Below are 17,986 nucleotides of genomic sequence, written 5' to 3'. Positions count from 1 at the left end.
CCCAATTCACCTCGAAGTTTTGGTCCTCTCTTTGCCAAGCTCTCGGGATTCACAAGGCTCTTTCCTCAGGATATCATCCACAGAGCAACGGCCAAACGGAAAGACTTAATGCCAATTTAGAACAATATCTTAGGTGTTTTTGCATTCCACAACAGGAAGAGTGGTATCGCTTCCTCCCACAAGCGGAATTTGCTTATAACAATTCCCTTCATACCTCGATCCAGATGAGCCCTTTCTATTGTACATACGGATACCATCCTCAACACCTACCCTGGCTCAGTCCTCCTTCTACCAAGATCCCGGCTGTAGATTTGATTCTACAAGACCTACAGAAAGTGCACAAGCTCGCTAAGGAAGCACACCAAGCGAGTCAACTAGTGCAGAAGAGGTGGGCTGACAAGGGTTGTCACGCCCATCCCAGCTGGAAGGTCGGACAATTGGTCTGGTTATCCAACAGGTATCTACCTAGATGGGTTCATAGGGGGAAGTTCTCCTCTCGTTTTCTTGGACCTTTTTCCATTTTGCAACAAAGCAATCCAGTTGCATATAAGCTCCAGCTACCAGACTATCTTAGGAAGGTGCATCCGGTCTTTCACGTATCCCTTCTCCAAGAATATAAGGAGGATCCCTTCAAGAGACCGGTGAACCGCTCACGTGCCCGAGTGACCCCAACACCCGAAGAATATGAAGTGTCTCATTTGGTGGATTCCCGTTACCGCAAAGGGCGGTTATACTACTTGGTTCATTGGAAGAACTATCCAGTAGAAGAGAGGACATGGGAACCTGTGAGCCATATACATGCCCCACGTCTGGTGCAGATGTTCCATCGACTTCATCCGGGCAAACCTGGGGGTGCCCCGAGAAAGAAGGGGTATACTGTCAGGAACTGGAGATTGTGGAAGCGCCGGAGGCTATGATCAGCGCGCGCTCCAGTCCTCACCCAAGATGGCCGCCGTACCTTTAAGAGGCTGGCTCCTCCCACAAGCCGGTGCGTTGTATCTGTTTGTCAACGCTCGGTTCGTGTGTTGGAGTTTCTTCTGTGGATCCTTCCGTGCCTACAGCGAACTTACTGACCGCCTTGAATCCTACCCTAGTCTCCCTCCTCCTTGCTGCCCGTGCCTCTTTTTGTCTGTTCTGTTTTGCTCTCTTCCTGATCTTCTTTTTCCTTCCACTCACGGTGTCTCAGCGCCACCTGGTTCTGTGCCTTTGCTCTTAGTTTGTCTTTCTTAGCTGCGTTCCATTCGCTACTCTGCCTTTCCTCTAATATTTCATTTTGAATTGTAGGCGCCAGTATTTCATACTTCTATCGGCGCTGCCTTTGCCTTTCTCTGGTTGGGTCCCTGTTACTCAGACTACTCCCTGGGAACCTTTAGCTCTTGCTTTATTGGACTATAACCGTATACATTTCTATTCCTTTCAGTCAGCCTTTCACAACCTGCTCAGGATATTCTTTTCGTCCTAATCCTATTTATATCCATCTTCTGTCACTTATCACGTGGTGTTGCCTTTTCTCCTGTGGAATCAGACATCTATTCAACCAGCATTCCTTTTTGGTGTGGAGTAAACAACGCCTTCCTTGTCGATTGAGAGGAACCGACGGTCCCCCATCTGAGCCCATTCGGAAACAGGGTTTTTTCTTCATTCGTGCTTTTTCCCTGGAAATTCGGACTGGCCCTCTGGGGATCCCCGAGGTCAGAGTCACATCTCTGCCAAGGTGGCCTCCGGAGCGGCCAGACCCTACCTACACGATAAGAAGGTCCGGACTCCAAAAGACAAGACTCCCTCAAGGAGAAGGTATCAGAAGAAGCCAGAGGCCAACCCTAAAGAATCCTTCCCAGAAGAATCAGGTGAGGAGTTGGGGGAGGAAGCCTCGGTTCTTGACAAAAAGCTCTTGTTCCCATCTACCAATTTACTAGCCAAGCCAGCGTCATAGAATTGTGTCTTTCTCGCCGTATAATTGCATTAGCATATATATCAGCACTCCTCACCCTCATCTCCTCTCCATAATTCTATTCATTGAACAATGTCCATTCTTTGTCTTCATCAGTTTCAGATTAGTCACCACGTTTTAGCTAGAGCTTCACTTGGCTTTCTAATTCAGTAACCTTAGTCACCAACAGCCTCCTGACCTGTGGCTAAAAAAGGACACCTTCCAGAGACCTCAGAATTATTAGTCCCTTCATTGGTTTGAAAATCAAGTACAGCCTGCTCAACTGTGACCTCAAGCACAACACAATTTACACAATTTAGAGCATGTCTGTATAAGGGCATCAGATTCTGACTGGTTACCAAAATGGTACACCGGACAGATCTTGCCATTGGTTATCCCTTAGATGGGAATGAGGAATCTGTTTGTTAGGACTGGTTGAGTCAGAAAGAAACGTAATATCCCTTTTGTATGTAAGACATTAGATATGTATTGGAATTCTTACTTGTGCTACAGTGTCTGCCGTTGTCCTCAAGTTAAAGTGCCTGCCAACATGTGCCAGGCTTTTTCAGGGCAGCATTACAAGGCACAGCAATGTTATAGCAAAAATGTATAGTGCACAACACAAAAATAGATGGGTGCGTTTATACAAATACAATTATATGCATTCTTGAACATTTTCAATCTTTAAAAAAGACAATTCCATTATTTGATTAAGTTGTTTTGAGGCGGTTAAGGGTTATTAGCCCTGATAATGCAATCATATTATCTTATGATAGTGTGTATTTTTCTGAGGTGGAGCATGATTTATCATCTACAAATGTCTGGATAGGCATTGGGTTGTGCTCGACAACCGAAGTCAAGAATATCATATATGGGATACATTACTCACCGTAATCGTATTTCTGATGCTTGTATCTGCTGAGATTCACATGCTGTGCATAGGCCGACATCTAGTGGAAGCTGCAGAGTATTATAGTTTGTTTTTCGAAACTCGAAAATGGGCGTTGACACAGGGTGTGCCAGTAATACTATCCCTAGTGTGACGTCCACTGTACCCATGTTCCCTCACGTGTCTAGGACCCTCAGATTGTATTTTTTCTGACATGAGGTAGCATGAAGAGTAGCGTGAGTACAGATAATCCAAGCAGATAGATAAGACTACAAGCATCCATGCGCCTTCTCTCAGAGGGGGGGAAGGGTGGGTCGCATGTGAATCTAAGCAGATACAAGCATCAGAAATACGATTACGGTAAGTAATGTATCCCTTCTGAGGCTTGTGGAATCTGCTTAGATCACATGCTGTGCATAGATTAACGAGCAGTGTTAGAAGAAGGAGGTGGGATGTGAGAAGGATCATGAGCAAATAAATGTCTTAGAACTGCTTGTCCCACTTGAGTATCTGTCTTGGAATGGGTGTCAATGCAGTAGTGCTGTGTAAAAGTGTGAATAGAGCTCCAAGTAGCTGCTTTGCAAAAGGTGTCAAGGGGTACATTTGCAATGAAAGCCAGAGTGGCCCCAATGCCTCTTGTAGAGTGGGCTCTTAGCGTGAAAGGCAAAGTTTTTTCACAAAGGGAGTAACACAGCTGGATACAGTTCACAATCCACTTAGAGATGGCACCTTTAGAGACGCGATCTCCCTCTTTGCATGTAGCTATGGAGACAAACAGTTGGTCTGTTTTCCTTAGCAGTCTGGTTTTGTTTACATAGTATACGACCGCCCTATGCACATCTAGGGTGTGTAGTTTCACCTCAGCCGAGCTTTGTGGGTCTTGGAAGAAAGCCGGAAGCTCGATGGATTGGTTCACGTGGAATTTAGAAATAAACTTAGGTGAAAACCTAGGGTGTGTACGTAAAACCAGTTTAACTTTTTGAACCGTAAAGAAAGGATCCTGCACTGACACAGCCTGAATTTCACTGACCCTTCTTATAGATCTAATAGCTACTAAGAAGGCCGTCTTATAAATCAGGTGTTTGAGACTGCTTTTATGCATGGGCTCGAATGGGGGGCCCATGAGCTTAGATAGCACCACATTAAGGTCCCATCCTGGTGATGGGTAAGAAATTGGAGGGTGAAGTCTCTTTACTCCTTCCACGAAGGCTTTAACCACTGGTACTTTCAACCACAACACCTTGTTATGGGAGGTGGTGTATGCTGACAGAGCTGCCAGGTGTACCTTTAGGGAGTTAAAAACCAACCCTGCGTCCAGCAGGTGGAGCATGTATGTGACAATTGTGGAAGGAGTGCAATCAACTGGGTTGATTTGCTTATTCTGGCACCAGATAACTAATCTTTTCGATTTGTCAAAGTAGCAGTGCCTCGTGTTCGGCTTCCTAGATTCTCTTAGGATGTCCATACATCTCTGCAGTAAATTGAGATGTCCAAACTCTATGACCTCAGGACCATTGCTGCCAGGTTCATTGAGCTGGGTTGAGGATGCACTTTCTGACCTTGGTGCTGGGACAGTAGGCTGTACCAGCCCGGGAGTTTGATGGGTTCGCACACCGCTAGTCTGCGTAAGTGTGGGAACCACGGTTGTCTCACCCACATGGGAGCAACTATGACGAGCGTCATTGATTCTCTGTTCATCATGGTGACCACCTTCCTGTTGAGAGGTGTTGGTGGAAAAGCGTACGCAAAGATCCCTGACCAATTCATCCACAGGGCGTTCCCCTGGGAGTCTGGTTGGGGGAACCTGGATGCGAATCCTGGGCACTGTCTGTTTTCGCTTGTGGCAAATAGGTCTATAGTGGGGAAACCCTACTGAGAAGCCATTTTCTACGATTTCTCTGTATAGACACCATTCGTGTTCCTCTGGGAGGGGATCTCTAAACATGTTGAAATGAAAGGAAGATGTTCCGTCTGAGTGCCCATATCCAAATTTTCTGGGCAAGCTTGGACATATTTGGCAAACAAGTCCCTCCTTGCTTGTTCAGGTAAAACATGGCTATAGTGCTGTCCGTCAGGATCTGCACTGACAGGTTCAACAGGTAGGGCTTGAACGCTTGAAGCGCTCTGAATACTGCCAGAAGCTCTAGCAGGTTGATATGGTTCTTGGCCACTGAGTGAGACCAGAGACCCTGAGCTGTGTGGTGGAGATGGTGTACTCCCCACTCTGACAGGCACGCGTTCGTTGCGACTACCGCCTGTATCTCGGGATCATAAAAGGGTTTCCCCTTGGACAGATTTTCTCTTGTCCACCAGTGAAGGCTTTGTACAAGTGTTGACGAAACGACCACTAGATCGTTCCACTGACCACTTGTCTGAGACCACTGTTTCGCCAACCATTCTTGCATGGGACGTATGCGCAGGCGAGCCTGGGGGACCAGGTAAATACATGACGCCCTCATGCCCAGCAAACGCATTTCTTTGCGTACCGTTATCTGGCGACCGGCCTGATACTGCGGAATTTGCAGCAGTATATTCCGAATGCTTTCCTCTGATGGAAAGGCCAACCCCTCTTGTGTGTTTTGGACAGCTCCTAGGAACTGTTTGGAGGTGCTTTGCACCAGACTTGACTTTAACTCATTTATGGAGAAACCTAATTCGAAGAGGAGGTCGATCGTTCTTTGAATGTTTGTTCTGCAAATTACTGTGGTCTCCCCGTGATGAGTCAGTCGTCCAGATAAGGGTACACTGGGATTGCCTCCCTGCGTAGGTGTGCCGCCGCCACCACCAGTACCTTGGTGAATACCCTTAGAGCCAAGGCTATCCCGAAGGGCAGTACCTTGAACTGGTAGTGCTGACTGTCCACTTTGAAGCGCAAGTATCTTCTGTGCGCTGCGAACATGGAAATATGAAAATAAGCATCTTTCATGTCCAGTGTTGCCATGTAATCCCCCTTTTTTAGGAGGGGGATTACCTCTTGGAGAGTAGTCATGCAAAATTTTTGGGGCTTGACTTACTTGTTTGCAGGCCGTAAGTCCAATACTGGGAGCATTGTCAAGGAAGTAAGTTGAATAAATACCTTTGTTTACCTGGTGACCCGGGACGAGTTCTATTACGTCCTTTGCTAGAAGATTGGCGATTTCGTCGAGGAGGATCTTCTGGTGGTCTAATGAATGTACTTTTTGTCATGGAGGGTGGTTTTGGGGATGCTCTAACAGTTCTATGCAGTATCCTGCGGACATTGTGGACAGCACCCATCTGTCTGATGTGATCCCTTCCCAAGCTTGGGTGAAGTTGGAAATGCGTCCCCCTACTCCGGATGCATGAGAAGGGACCCTCACTGTTTTGGGGGAGGCGTGCCGCCGCCTCTACTGGGGGTGCCTCTACCCTTACCATGTCCTCTTTTGTTACCCCTGCCATAACCCTCGGTAGACTGCTGGTTGTTGTTCCATGGTGTACCCTGCCCCTGGGAATAGTTGGAGCCTCTCTGGGAATTTTGGCCGCATGGTCGACGAAAATTGCCATTCCCTCTTTGATTTGGGGGTTTGTTGGTTAATTGGCCCAGGGATTTGAGAGTCTCGTACTCATCCTTGGCATTTTTTTGCACGTCCTCTACCGCCTTGCCAAACAGTAGATCAGGCTCCACCGGTTTGTCTGTTAACGATGTTTGGGTCTCGGGTTTGGACCCAGATTGTCGTAACCAAGCATGTCTTTTTGATCTCTGCTATCAGTCTTCCGGCGTTATCGGCGGCATCAAAGGTTGATTCAAGGATGCAACCGGACACGGCTCTTCCCTCCGACGCAACCTGTGCCAACTGGCCTTTTAAAGGTTCCGGGGCGGAGTCGATGAGTGCCGCGACCTGTTCCCACTGGTGGCAGTTGCAACTCGCCAGTAGGGTGGTGGAGTTGGCAATCCTTGCCTGGTAGGCGGAAGTGGAGGCTACCTTTCTACCCAAACCATAGATCTTTTTGCACTCCTTGTCGGGGGGAGCTTCAGACGATGATAGGGGCGTTCCCGCCCTCTTTCGGGTGTTTGTCACTACCAGGGAGTCCGGCTTCAGTTGCCCCTTTATGTACAGCGGGTCTGACTGGGCTGCCCTGAATAGTTTTTCGATCCTGGGGTTTACTGCCCTGGTGAGGTTGGGATTTAGAAGGGAAGGGTCTATTCTTCTCTGTATAGATTTGAAATTGGGATGGCTTGGGCAACAGGTCTCCTTTCTCCCACTAGCTCCTCTGCAAAATCCCTCTCTTCCTGTGCTCCCTGGGTATCTATGCGGAAGTGTTCTGCCACTCTGGACAACACCTCATTCAGGAGAGGTTGGTTGTCGACCGGGGAGTCGGTAACCAGAGGTTCTTTGCCTACTGGGGAGTCTACCCTGTAGGTTTCTGGGTCATCCTGATCCTCCTCTTGGTCCTAGTCATCCCCATAGTAGTCCATCCCAGTTTGGTCTCCCAACGTGCCCAAATCTGGATCCTCAATCAAAAGTGGATCCTCAATATATTGAGAGTAAGGCTGTATACAGAAGGGGTCTTTGTGTTGGTGCTTCAACCCAGGATTTCTTACTTGGGGGTTGTGGGTCCCTAGACCCTGAGGGTGTAGCCCCGTCAGGGGTATAGGAGAGGAAGTGCTCAGGATTCTTGGCATAGAAGTCTGCCAGGGATGACATCCTAGACATAACTGTCTATATCCTCACTAGACCATTCCTTAGAGCTGGGGATTACTCTTTCCTCGGAGAGTTTCCCTGTTCTATCCTGACTGGACCTATGGCCTTGTGCAGGGGTCTTGGGTAAATTGACAGAAGACTGACTTGTCTATCTGTTTCTGTGGTGTAGACTACTGTGACTTGTCTGTCCGTTTCTGTGGTGTAGAAAAAGGTTGAGAGTGCTTCTTCTGCTGTTTTCCCCCTCCCCGTGGGTGGAAGAGTGTTACCCCGGTTTTTTCACTCCATTGGAGATTTTCAACGTCTGGCGTTGAGATTCGGGGGTAGTGTCCCTATCACTAGAGTGTGGAGGTCGGGACTCGGTAGCAGCCGTCATGCGGTCTGCTGACGCCGACTCCTGTAGTGCGGCCTGGGGATAGAGGTCGGCTTTGTCTTCTTACGATTGAACCTCCGTTACCTTGGGGAGCGAGGCACTTTTGGCAACAGTGGATGGTTGCCTGGTGTCATGCTGCGATCTTGATCGAGAATGCCCAGAGGACACCGATTCGGTGGACCGTTCTCTGTGTGCCTCCTTCCGAGAACTCAACGTGCCCGTCGAGTCTCGGTTGGACTTTGCGTGTTTAGTGGAAGTGCTGTGGGTAGCGCTTGTGTCGCCGGGGGTTTTCCCCATAGCTGCCCTACCGGACAACCTTCCGAGGTCGGGGACTTGTTCTTGCCTGCCACGTTGCCCTCGCCGTCCGAAAGCACGGTGTTGCTGCCATCACTGAAGGCGCCCTCCGCTGCCATGGCCACTTGTCGCCTGGCGTGGTGGGCCCAACTTTTGATCGAACGGTCCTTTAGGGTCTTCGGTTTAAATCGACTACACGTTCTGCAGTTCGCCTCAGGGTGGTCCCTTGGCAAGCAGAGGTTACACGTGGCGTGTCTGTCAACCCAAGGGTACTTGCGGTTGCACTTGGGGCAAAATTGGAAAGGGGTACCCTCCATACGCACCCTGTGGCAGCGGGCTAGTGTGTGTAGGAATATATAAGAAAATGTACCTATATATATATATATATATATATATATATATATATATATATATAGTGTAGAGTATGTACCACCCCCCACTCTCCCTACTTGCCGGGCCGAGGCCAGAGGCCTTCCAAGGCCCGGGCCGAGGCCAGAGGCCTTCTGAGGCCCAAGTCCGTCGTGCAGCTCTCGACGGTCGATTTCTTCTCAGGTCCGGCGTCGAGTGTCGAAGTTCGGTGACTCGATGTTGGGGTGGAGAAAATGGGGAAATATTGAGATATTTTGCAAAATTATGGCTAAGGCCAGGGAACTCTGCGGGATGCTTCTGACAAGTATGGCGGAAAAAAACAATCTGAGAGTCCTAGACGCGTGAGGGATCATGGGTACAGTGGACGTCACACTAGGGATAGTATTACTGGCACGCCCTGTGTCAACGCCCATTTTCGAGTTTCGAAAAACAAACTGTAATACTCCGCAGCTTCCACTAGATGTCGGCGGCCTATGCACAGCATGTGATCTAAGCAGATTCCACAAGCCTCAGAAATGATGTTAAAATGCCAGGGGGAACGTGATGAGCACTGTGGGACACCAGTGTGGTTGAATGGGGTTGGACAGCTATTGGGCGATATTGACTTGGCGTGAGAGGCCTTGTATAAATCACATAAGGCAGCCGAATGCCTTTGCTTGTGCTCCCATAATGTGGTAGAGGCCATATGGTAGGATGGTCTGGTTGACTGTGTCGTATCAAGAGGCTAAATCAGGGAGGTAAACAATGTAGGAGTCAAAATCATATTTGGCAACTATGAAAAGAGAATTCAAACAAAGATGGAAAAAGAGTCGTTTGGAGACAAGCAAAAGCAATTAATTATACCATGTCTTTGTTGTCTGAGCATCCAAATTAGAAACGATGAGGGTTCGGTTTTGCATTCATTAGATGTCGTATTAACAGTTTTTGCATGCACAGAAAAAGTTTCACCGAAAATAAAATCATTCGGAAAATGAAGGAAGGATTTGGTGCAATGGCAGGCTTTTCCCTATTGAAGGGTTGAGCGCTCTAGTGGCAGCGTAAAACGCACATCCTCATCTTCAGATATTTTAATAAATGTAAGGAACACTAGCAGCAAAAGAGTTGCTGTCCAAATAGACTGACACCCACAGGCCAATGTAGCCTTTAATGACAGAGTAAGATAATGACAGGCCCCACTCCAAATCAGCAGGAAGAGGACGATCAATCTGGGCAGAGTGCGGGGAAAATGCTGCCTTTCTTCGCCTCAGCTCCGCGCAACATAGCTTTCTCCGGCAGCTGCTCGGGACGCGGGGCCCTGCATTAACTACGCGGCAGATCAATAACAATTACACCGTCTCCAACACATGACACATAGCAGGATGGGGCTGACATTTCACTTAGGCCAACATTGATCTCAGTTCCTCCGATTCCAGGCCTAAACTCGAGCAAGGCCTGGCCCCACTTGCCGAAGGAGAAGAGGGGGGACAGATAAAAGCAGTGCGGAAGCAAGCGGGCATCCGTCTGTCTACGCCATTGCAAGCTCACCAAAGGCCATTCTCTCCCATCTACATGACTTACCGTGACATCGATGTTGATAATATCTCCATCCTGGAGTGGGCGGCTGAAATAAAAACAGGAGAATTAAAGGCGCTGGACACTCGTCAATCAGAGCGAATCAAAAATAAACAGCCAATAACAGAAGTCCCCCAATCATCACAGTGCGACTTTGCTGCAAAGGGGGACATGCGGCCTTTAGGGGTCGCGCATTCCAAAAGAGCACATTTAATTGCACATCAGAAACCATGGCAGCCTTTGGATGCGCTCTGCTTCGATTGTTATTGGCGACTTCGTGGTGCTCGGTGCTAGTCATCACCTGAGGTTTCCTGCACTCAAATGTCTGAGCTATTATTCCCACAACTAGAACAATTACGCAAAATAATATGTAACCTTTACCTGTGGATAAATTAAACACAATTCTGATGGTAACATTTACAAATTAGCTTCACATACTGATCCATGCTGCCCCAAAAACGACTGCTAAGGCCACGTTATGGCTGAGAAATATTTTAGACGGCTTCTCTTTTCGTTAATATAAGTATTTTTGCAAGATAAATACCTGTCAGGAATCCCATGACATGCCACGTTATTTACAGAGGTGCAGACCGACTTTGGGAACCCCCCATAGCCTAGCGGAGAGGGGTAGGCCTCATGGGCGATTATTTCATGGTGCACAATCGAGTCCACCTCTTCAGTTGTCATGCCAACCTAGAAAATGAAGCAATAAGAACGCTGAGATGGCAAGCAGGATTTTTCTGCACTATGCTAAAACTGAATCATGGACTCAAGCACTGACTGAAGCCGTGTATCAAAGTTTGCTGTGTAGTTCAGTCACGGGGTGGATACAAAAGCTGACACTACTGAGGTGGGCTAATTTTCTGTCAAGTTTTAATTGTATTTGACTATTCGGGTTTTGCCAAACGATGGATATTAATACAACGTATGATAAACATGAAAACAGGTGGAAGCCAATACAGCTACGTAACAGGATTAGACACAATGATACAGGCCAGGGGATATGAAAAGCGAACCATTTTTGAGATTTACCATAATTCCAAATGCAACATATCCAACGTGCTCACGCAGGCACTGCCCATGTCCCCCCTGGATACTTTAAAATGTCAGGCCCCAATCCAGCCACACAATGAACAGAGAGTGGAGTACAAAAGAATGGTTTCTAGTGTGCTGACAGATACCTTTAGACTCCTGGCGGCCAGAAGTAGGACGTGGCGGGCGAGCTGACAAGCCTGACGAAGCCCTTGAATCTGATCTTCATTCTTAATTTCAATGTAGTCTCCCCAGTCGGGCACAATGCCTGTCGTCACATAGTCTGGCCTCTGTATGTGCTGGAGGAAAGGAAGATCAGAAAAGCCAGCGTGACAATGGGCTCATGTTCTCAGACAGTGCCTCCTGCTTCATGGCAGCGTGCCCTTTGGGTTCAAGGAGCGGCCTCCCCTTAAGGCTGCCCCAGTGCGTCTTTCGCTGCCCTTTTGAACTTAACATTGCCTCTTACTATGGACTTAGACATCCTGTTAACCACACTGTAGAGACAGTCAATGTCTCTCTCGGTAAAACATGCCTTTGTTACCATGGAAAAGGCGCCACCGTCTTACAATAAGAAACATTTATATCCAAATGCGGTAAAAGGCAAGTTTCTTGTTGGGCGTTTATGAGATTTTCATACAAGAACAAGCAAACAAAAAAAATCAATATCTGAAGCACGTTTGTCAGGTTTTGAACGCTTCGGGCGTCTGCAACCAAAAACATTCAACACGTGTCTTGCAGGATTTCTAAATTCTGTGTCTCCTTAACAAAAAAACACTGTACGGCAATGACACCTTCAGAATGACAGTGAGATCCCGTCATAGCTACGCACTCGTCTAACTTAAATGCGAAGCGAACTGTGAGGCATAGCTTCGGCCATTAATCCCGGGCAGAACGTAATGGTGCAATGACGGAGCCCACCTTGGGTACAGCTTTCAAACTTCTTTACTTTAGATTTTCCTAAAAATATATTTTCGTTAACAGTGTGAATTATCCCTTCTACCTCTTCGCCCAGTCCCGCCCCTTCCCTGCCAAAAGTATCTGGTCTTGCTAGTAATTTCTCCCGCCAGTCTGGTAGCCTTCCAATTGTTCTCCTTGACTTGGTTTCCTGCACGTCTTCTATATTTCTGTCTCCATAGGATCCCTCCCCTGGGTCTTGCAGGCTGAACCGTTCATTGCTTTCTGGTACTACTTCGACAAGTCCTTCAGGTTTTTTTCCCCTGCATTACTCACATACTCATTAATTGTACTCCGAAGCTTTTGAAAGTGGAACGCTTTCCCTGTCACTTGTTTTTGGGCTGAAGCAGCTGTGACGCTGGTCTCTTTTTGGGCTATCCATGACCAGTTCAGGCATGAATCTGGGGGCAATTTTCTGTACTTGTCGCTGTTGGCCTATGACTTCATCGCCCAATTCGAAAAGCCTTTTCTTGCACATGCTTTCTTCTGCCCGAATTCTTTTACAGTTTGGCCCTGGCATGTCGCCACTGGTTTCTACATCTTTTCCTTATTTCTTGGATGGTATTCTGGGGAGGCCAGTCACCAGAGGACATGCCATTATCAATTCTGCTGGAGTGTTGTAGAATGTCATCTGGTGAGGGCAGGATAGCCTATGTTTTTTTCAATTTTTAATGAATAAAATGAGTCTGGTAATTCTTCTTCTAAAAGGAGGGTCTGCTAATCAAACCACGCCTTTCGTAAAGGCTCCATGGCAAAATGATAGAGTAAACAATTGCCTTTGCTAAGATAGTTACTGGCACCCCCAGCACCAGCCTTACACAGGAAGGTTCAAAGGTCATATGTATTTCTGTCAAGTGCTGGAACACAAAGTGACTGCAGGGACAGGTGGCTTTTTTTATTTTTAACTGACTGCACCTCTGCTATAAATTATAATTTTGTAACCTAGTCCGCCTGGTGGCATGTTAGTCTTTAAAAATAAGCCATGCCTGCGGCTTCATCTACAAGGCCATTACCCTTAAGTTCCCAAGCAACCTCGCTGGCAAGATCAGCATTTAAGCGGCTTATGATCCACCAGAAAAAGGACAAGAACAGACAAACTCCACAAGTGCGGGAAGGAAAGAGCCGGAAGCCAGGCCTTCTCTGTCTATGACGCCAGAATCTGGGAACTCCAACCTAGTCAACACAAGACTGGCCCCTTTGTGTCTACATTTCGGGAAGTAGATCGAAACACTCTTCTTCAAGGAATGGCTCCTCCTTAACACCTACGGTCACACACAGACACTCCCCACTGTACCCGAGACTGGGCGATCTGACCCCCCCTGTTTTCTTCTCTAGTTGTTTATTGAGCCCTCCCTCCCTTTCCCCCCATTTTTAGCTTCTCCCTCCCTTGTTACTCTGCTTCCCTCACTATATGCTTCCCCCTTGGACTTGTAAAAAGTTATAATTATAAAGCCACAGCAATTTGATATCATAGTAGTGAGAGCTCTGTGAGAAGGACTTCAGCTATGGACTTAATGGGGCAGGGGTTCCCCCAAAACCCCTGTTTTTTTTACACTTTATTCTACTTACCAAAACCCCTCAAAAAGTATCAAATAAAAAACTGATACATTCGAAATTTTTTTTTTCGACATAATGTTTTGGACATTTTTGCATTCAAAAAAATGCGTTCGACATACTGACTGGACACCCTCGTGTATTAGCCATCTGGCCGGGATGTTTCCACAACTGCCATGTGGGTCAATGGCCAGGAAGCTGTCTTCTTTGATCCTCCCCAGTGGAAGGCCAACAGTTTCCTCCTTTCCACTTTTCATTTGAAAGGGGCTGTGACTTGACTGAGAAAAGTGCTGTTCCTAAATGTGCTCATTGCATGTTGCAGCCGCCAAAAAAAGAGCAGCCTATTAAACAACAAATGAAAAGTGTGAAAATATAATTTTAGCTCTGCACTGCTGAAAGTACTCGGGAGTGTGCAGGTACACTTGTGCCAATTGCACTCTTCATGACGGCTCTCTGCGTGGCACCACTTGCCAGTTGCAGGCTACCCCAAAAAGTCCTGGTTCCAACAATTCGGGGCAAGAGGGGGGAGGCAATCCACTTCCCTGCCCAGTGATCATGTAGCCACACATTAAGAGGCAGACGGAAAACGGCCAAAATTCGATTCATAGAGAATTATGAGTGGCAGAAACTCGAAATAACAACAACTAGCCATTGATATACCACTTGCCACAGTCGTTTCTATTTTTTTCCCACTGATGTAAATGATAAGTGTTAATATTATATCAAATCAATGATGCACATTTCCCTGAAATCAGAAGAATAATAGGCTGTCTAGTCCTTAATTCGGAATGTTGACCCGTGTGGTTATTCATAGAGTTTTATTGCAGATGTATTACGTCTCTGCACTATCTCATAGACCTATGTTGATGGCTTAAGTGAAAAAAGCGGATTCCTCAACAGGTAAGGAAAGATGCACGACTGGAAGAAAGCATTGAAGGCCACATATCCATACTCGTGTGTGGCTGAGTGGATGTGGGTGGGTGGGAGTTTGTGGTCATTATTTCCTGCCACAACAATATTTCTTTCCCACATCATCAATGCACCGTCACGTTTCTGGGTTATGCAGGACATGTTGATGGGTCAGATGTTGCTGTCCAGTTTGTGCATAAAGGGCAGATTATTGCCATCCTAATATTAGCACCGTTTTAAACCACAATGCTGAATAATCAGAACGGGCAGGAGTCCAAGTAGGACCGGGCAAATTGATGGCCATCATTCCCCATGTGTTGTGGAGGGTGCAGTGGTCAGGGATTTGCAGGGAGTATGGCATGCAGTAGAATGAGAGGACAGGGCCATGAAGCTGGACAAAAGTACAGGCGCAAAAGGGCAACTTCAGCAAACAAGAGTTTCCTAAAAACTCTGCAAGAGAGTTGTGATGAGTCTAAACTAGGTATGCACATCAAATATATAGGCCCTCCTGGAGCGGGAAGGCCTAGACCCAATGGACCACGCATTTGTGGACCGACCTAACTCCTCACAAGCCTGACCTATACTTTCAGGCGCTGAAGACAGCGCTCAGCTTCACATTACAAATGACAGATGGCAATGCATGCTCCGAGCAACCCAAGAGGGAAGAAAGAGTCAGTGCAATGTCGCCACAAGCACATGGAAGGTCCGCAAACATGAAGGTGAGCTGGAATGGAGGCTAAGAGATGGCGTCACCTGAGAAAGCCCTTAGGGTCTCATGGTAAAGAAGCACCTGGGGGGTTAAACTCGGTGTGTCTCCAGCAAAAGAAGCAGTGCTGTTTAGCAAAGCAGGTTTACAGGAGAGGGTCGGTGCACAGGGTTCTTGACACCAGCCATGTCCAGAGTCTCCCACAAGTACATATTTTTTCCACAGTTATGCAACTCAAGTGTGAGAACCCAAGACAATGTCAACGGAAGCCTGACCTCTCAAAGATCTAGGAATTGTATCAATCCAAGGTTTCAATGAAATTTAGAGTTGCTGATGGACTGGGTACATTCCTTAAATCAAGGTTTTGTGAAGTTAGCAATATTGGCATAGCATATGGGCCCAGTTCACAATTGAAACATATGAGCACCTCCCCTGCCCCGTGTGCCCGAGAGTGACCCCTCCCACCTCCCCTGCCCCGTGTGCCAGAGTGCCCCTCCCACCTCCCCTGCCCCCCGTGTGACCAAGAGTACCCCATCCCACCTCCCCTGCCCCCGTGTGACCGAGAGTGCCCCTGAGTCCTTCTGTGTGCCCCCACTTGCCCCCAAGTCAATCTGTGTGCCCCCACTTGCCCCAGAGTCCGTTCTGTGTGCCCCCACCTACCCCAAGTCCTTCTGTGTGCCCCCACTTGCCCCTGAGTCCGTCTGTATGCCCCCTCCCCTCATCATTAGTCCCCCTCCTACGCACCCCATGCCTTCCGTGAGGGTCTTCTATGCCCCCCATAATGGTCTCTTTACCACCCTCGCCCCTTGCTTGCTTTAGCATCCTGTGCCCTCCTCTTCTCCTCCACCTCCCTCACCCCACCCTCCCCTCCTTCCCTTCCTTTCCCTCCTTCTGTCAAACTTCCGGCACTACTCCAATTGCCGCCTGGCATAGTAATTGTAGTTGCCTGTCTCTGCAGCCGCCTGCCCTCCCCTCCTCCCTCTCCCTCCCCTTGTCCTGTGAAAGTTTGGCACTACCTCAATTGCCGTCAGGCATAGTAATTAGTAGCTGCCTGCCTTTCTGCAGCCATCATACCCTCCCCTCCCCCTTAACCTTTCAATTATCTTCGCACTTACTCTTATCATTGTCCCTTGACCTCTGATAACAGCTTGTCTCTCCCCCTTTCCTCCTTATCTTCTCCTCCCACTCCCTCCCCAGCACTACCTTGATCAGTCGCCGACCCTTTAAGATAGTCATTTGTTTTGTTCCTCTCCTCTTCCCTTCTCTCCCCCCCACCCCATCCTCTTGTCACTCTTGCACTGCAACAATTGTCGTCAGACATAGTAATGTTACTGCTGCTAGTGTCTCCTTTTTTCCTTCCTCGCCTCTCCCTTATTGTTCCATGCACTTGTGCTATATGTGATATGATAGTTATTCTCACATTCTGATTTGTTTCAAGCACCTGTAAGAATGTATTGTATTTGTTTATTTATAACGCGCAAACCCACAGGCCCAGGGGCATCAGGGCGCAATTTGTACAAGGTTGCAAGAAAAGAACATACAGGGATATAAATTACAATAAAAGTGTGTCAAAACAGCAAAAAACAAACTTAATAATTACAAATATTACACAGGGTACAGTATCCCTAGGCTCAGCAGAGGAAGTATCCCTGAGGTAGTTGGGAGGGTAGCAGCCCGGAAATCATGTAAGGGAACAGGCGGGCTGGGTAAGTAGGACAAATGTCTGACACAACTATTGCTGGTCAAAGAGCCAGGATTTGGTTTTATTCTTGAAGGTGTTGAAGGAGTCTTCAGCTCTGATGGCAGCGGGGAGGGTATTCCAAAGTTTGGAGGCTAGGACAGGGAAGCTGGTGCCTCCGGCTTTTTGGAGCTTAAACCTGGGGATAGTAAGGCAGTTAGTCTGGGCAGTTCTTAGTGGACGGGCAGAGGAGTGGCGCGAAAGCCGACTGCAGAGATAGATCGGAGCCTTGTTGGCTAGGCATTTGTGCGTGAGGGCAAGCGTTTTTAGGGAAATTCTCTGCTTCACGGGTAACCACTTAAGGCTAGTTCTGGCTTCTGAGATGTGGTGGTTACGAGGGATGTTCAGGGCTGCTCGAATTGCATTGTTCTGGGTGGTTTGGAGTTTGGATAGGTTTTCTTGGCTAGTGCCTAAATATAGAGCACTGCAGTAATCTATTTTTGCCATGATAAGTGTTCTCGCTAGTGTGACGCTATTGTGGGTGGTGAGGAAAGGTCTACAGGCTGAAATGAGTTTGCACGTGTAGGCGGAGGTGGACCTGACTGCATTAGTTTGTCTTGACAAGGATAAGGTGGAATCTAGGTAAAAGCCTAGTGTTTTGGTGTCTTTCGAGACTTGTATGGAGTTGCTGTCTATGATGAATGACTGATAGGATGGCTCAAGTTTGCTAAGGCGTTGTGAAGTACCCAGGATAAGTAGCTCCGTCTTATCGTCGTTCAGACATAGCTGGTGCTGGGCCATCCAGGCTTGGATGACCAAGTAGACGTCATTGAGGGCCTTGGTGTCAGCAAGATAATCACCAGAAATGGGAATGAGTATCTGGGTGTCGTCCGCATAGTTGGTGTAGGAGACACCCAGATAATCAAGCACATCAAAGAGTGGTTTCGTGAAGATATTGTAAAGAGTAGGTGACACGCAAGAACCCTGAGGAACACCGCAATGAATAGGGGAGGGAGCTGCGGCAGCGGAGGGTGCAAAGACCCTCATAGATCTGTTGCTCAGGAAGGATTTGATCCAGGCCGCTGCAGA

At 47.7% G+C, this 17,986-nt stretch overlaps 1 protein-coding gene across 4 annotated transcripts in view; it reads right to left on the bottom strand.

Moving 5' to 3' along the window:
- METAP1D (methionyl aminopeptidase type 1D, mitochondrial) overlaps positions 1-17,986 on the bottom strand; it is a 1,748,106-nt gene that overhangs the window by 631,354 nt on the left and 1,098,766 nt on the right. For all 4 annotated transcript variants that reach the window (XM_069616211.1, XM_069616212.1, XM_069616213.1 and 1 more), the window contains 3 exons: positions 11,246-11,395; positions 10,609-10,757; positions 10,071-10,113 (listed from right to left, as the gene is read on the bottom strand). In XM_069616211.1, coding sequence (XP_069472312.1) covers positions 10,071-10,113; positions 10,609-10,757; positions 11,246-11,395 — 342 coding nt within the window. The remainder of the gene's footprint in view (positions 1-10,070; positions 10,114-10,608; positions 10,758-11,245; positions 11,396-17,986) is intronic.

Source organism: Ambystoma mexicanum, chromosome 9, assembly GCF_040938575.1.
Source record: "Ambystoma mexicanum isolate Mex_15411 chromosome 9, UKY_AmexF1_1, whole genome shotgun sequence".
Classification (NCBI taxonomy): Eukaryota; Metazoa; Chordata; class Amphibia; order Caudata; family Ambystomatidae; genus Ambystoma; species Ambystoma mexicanum.
This window is presented reverse-complemented; position numbering and strand designations above follow the sequence as displayed.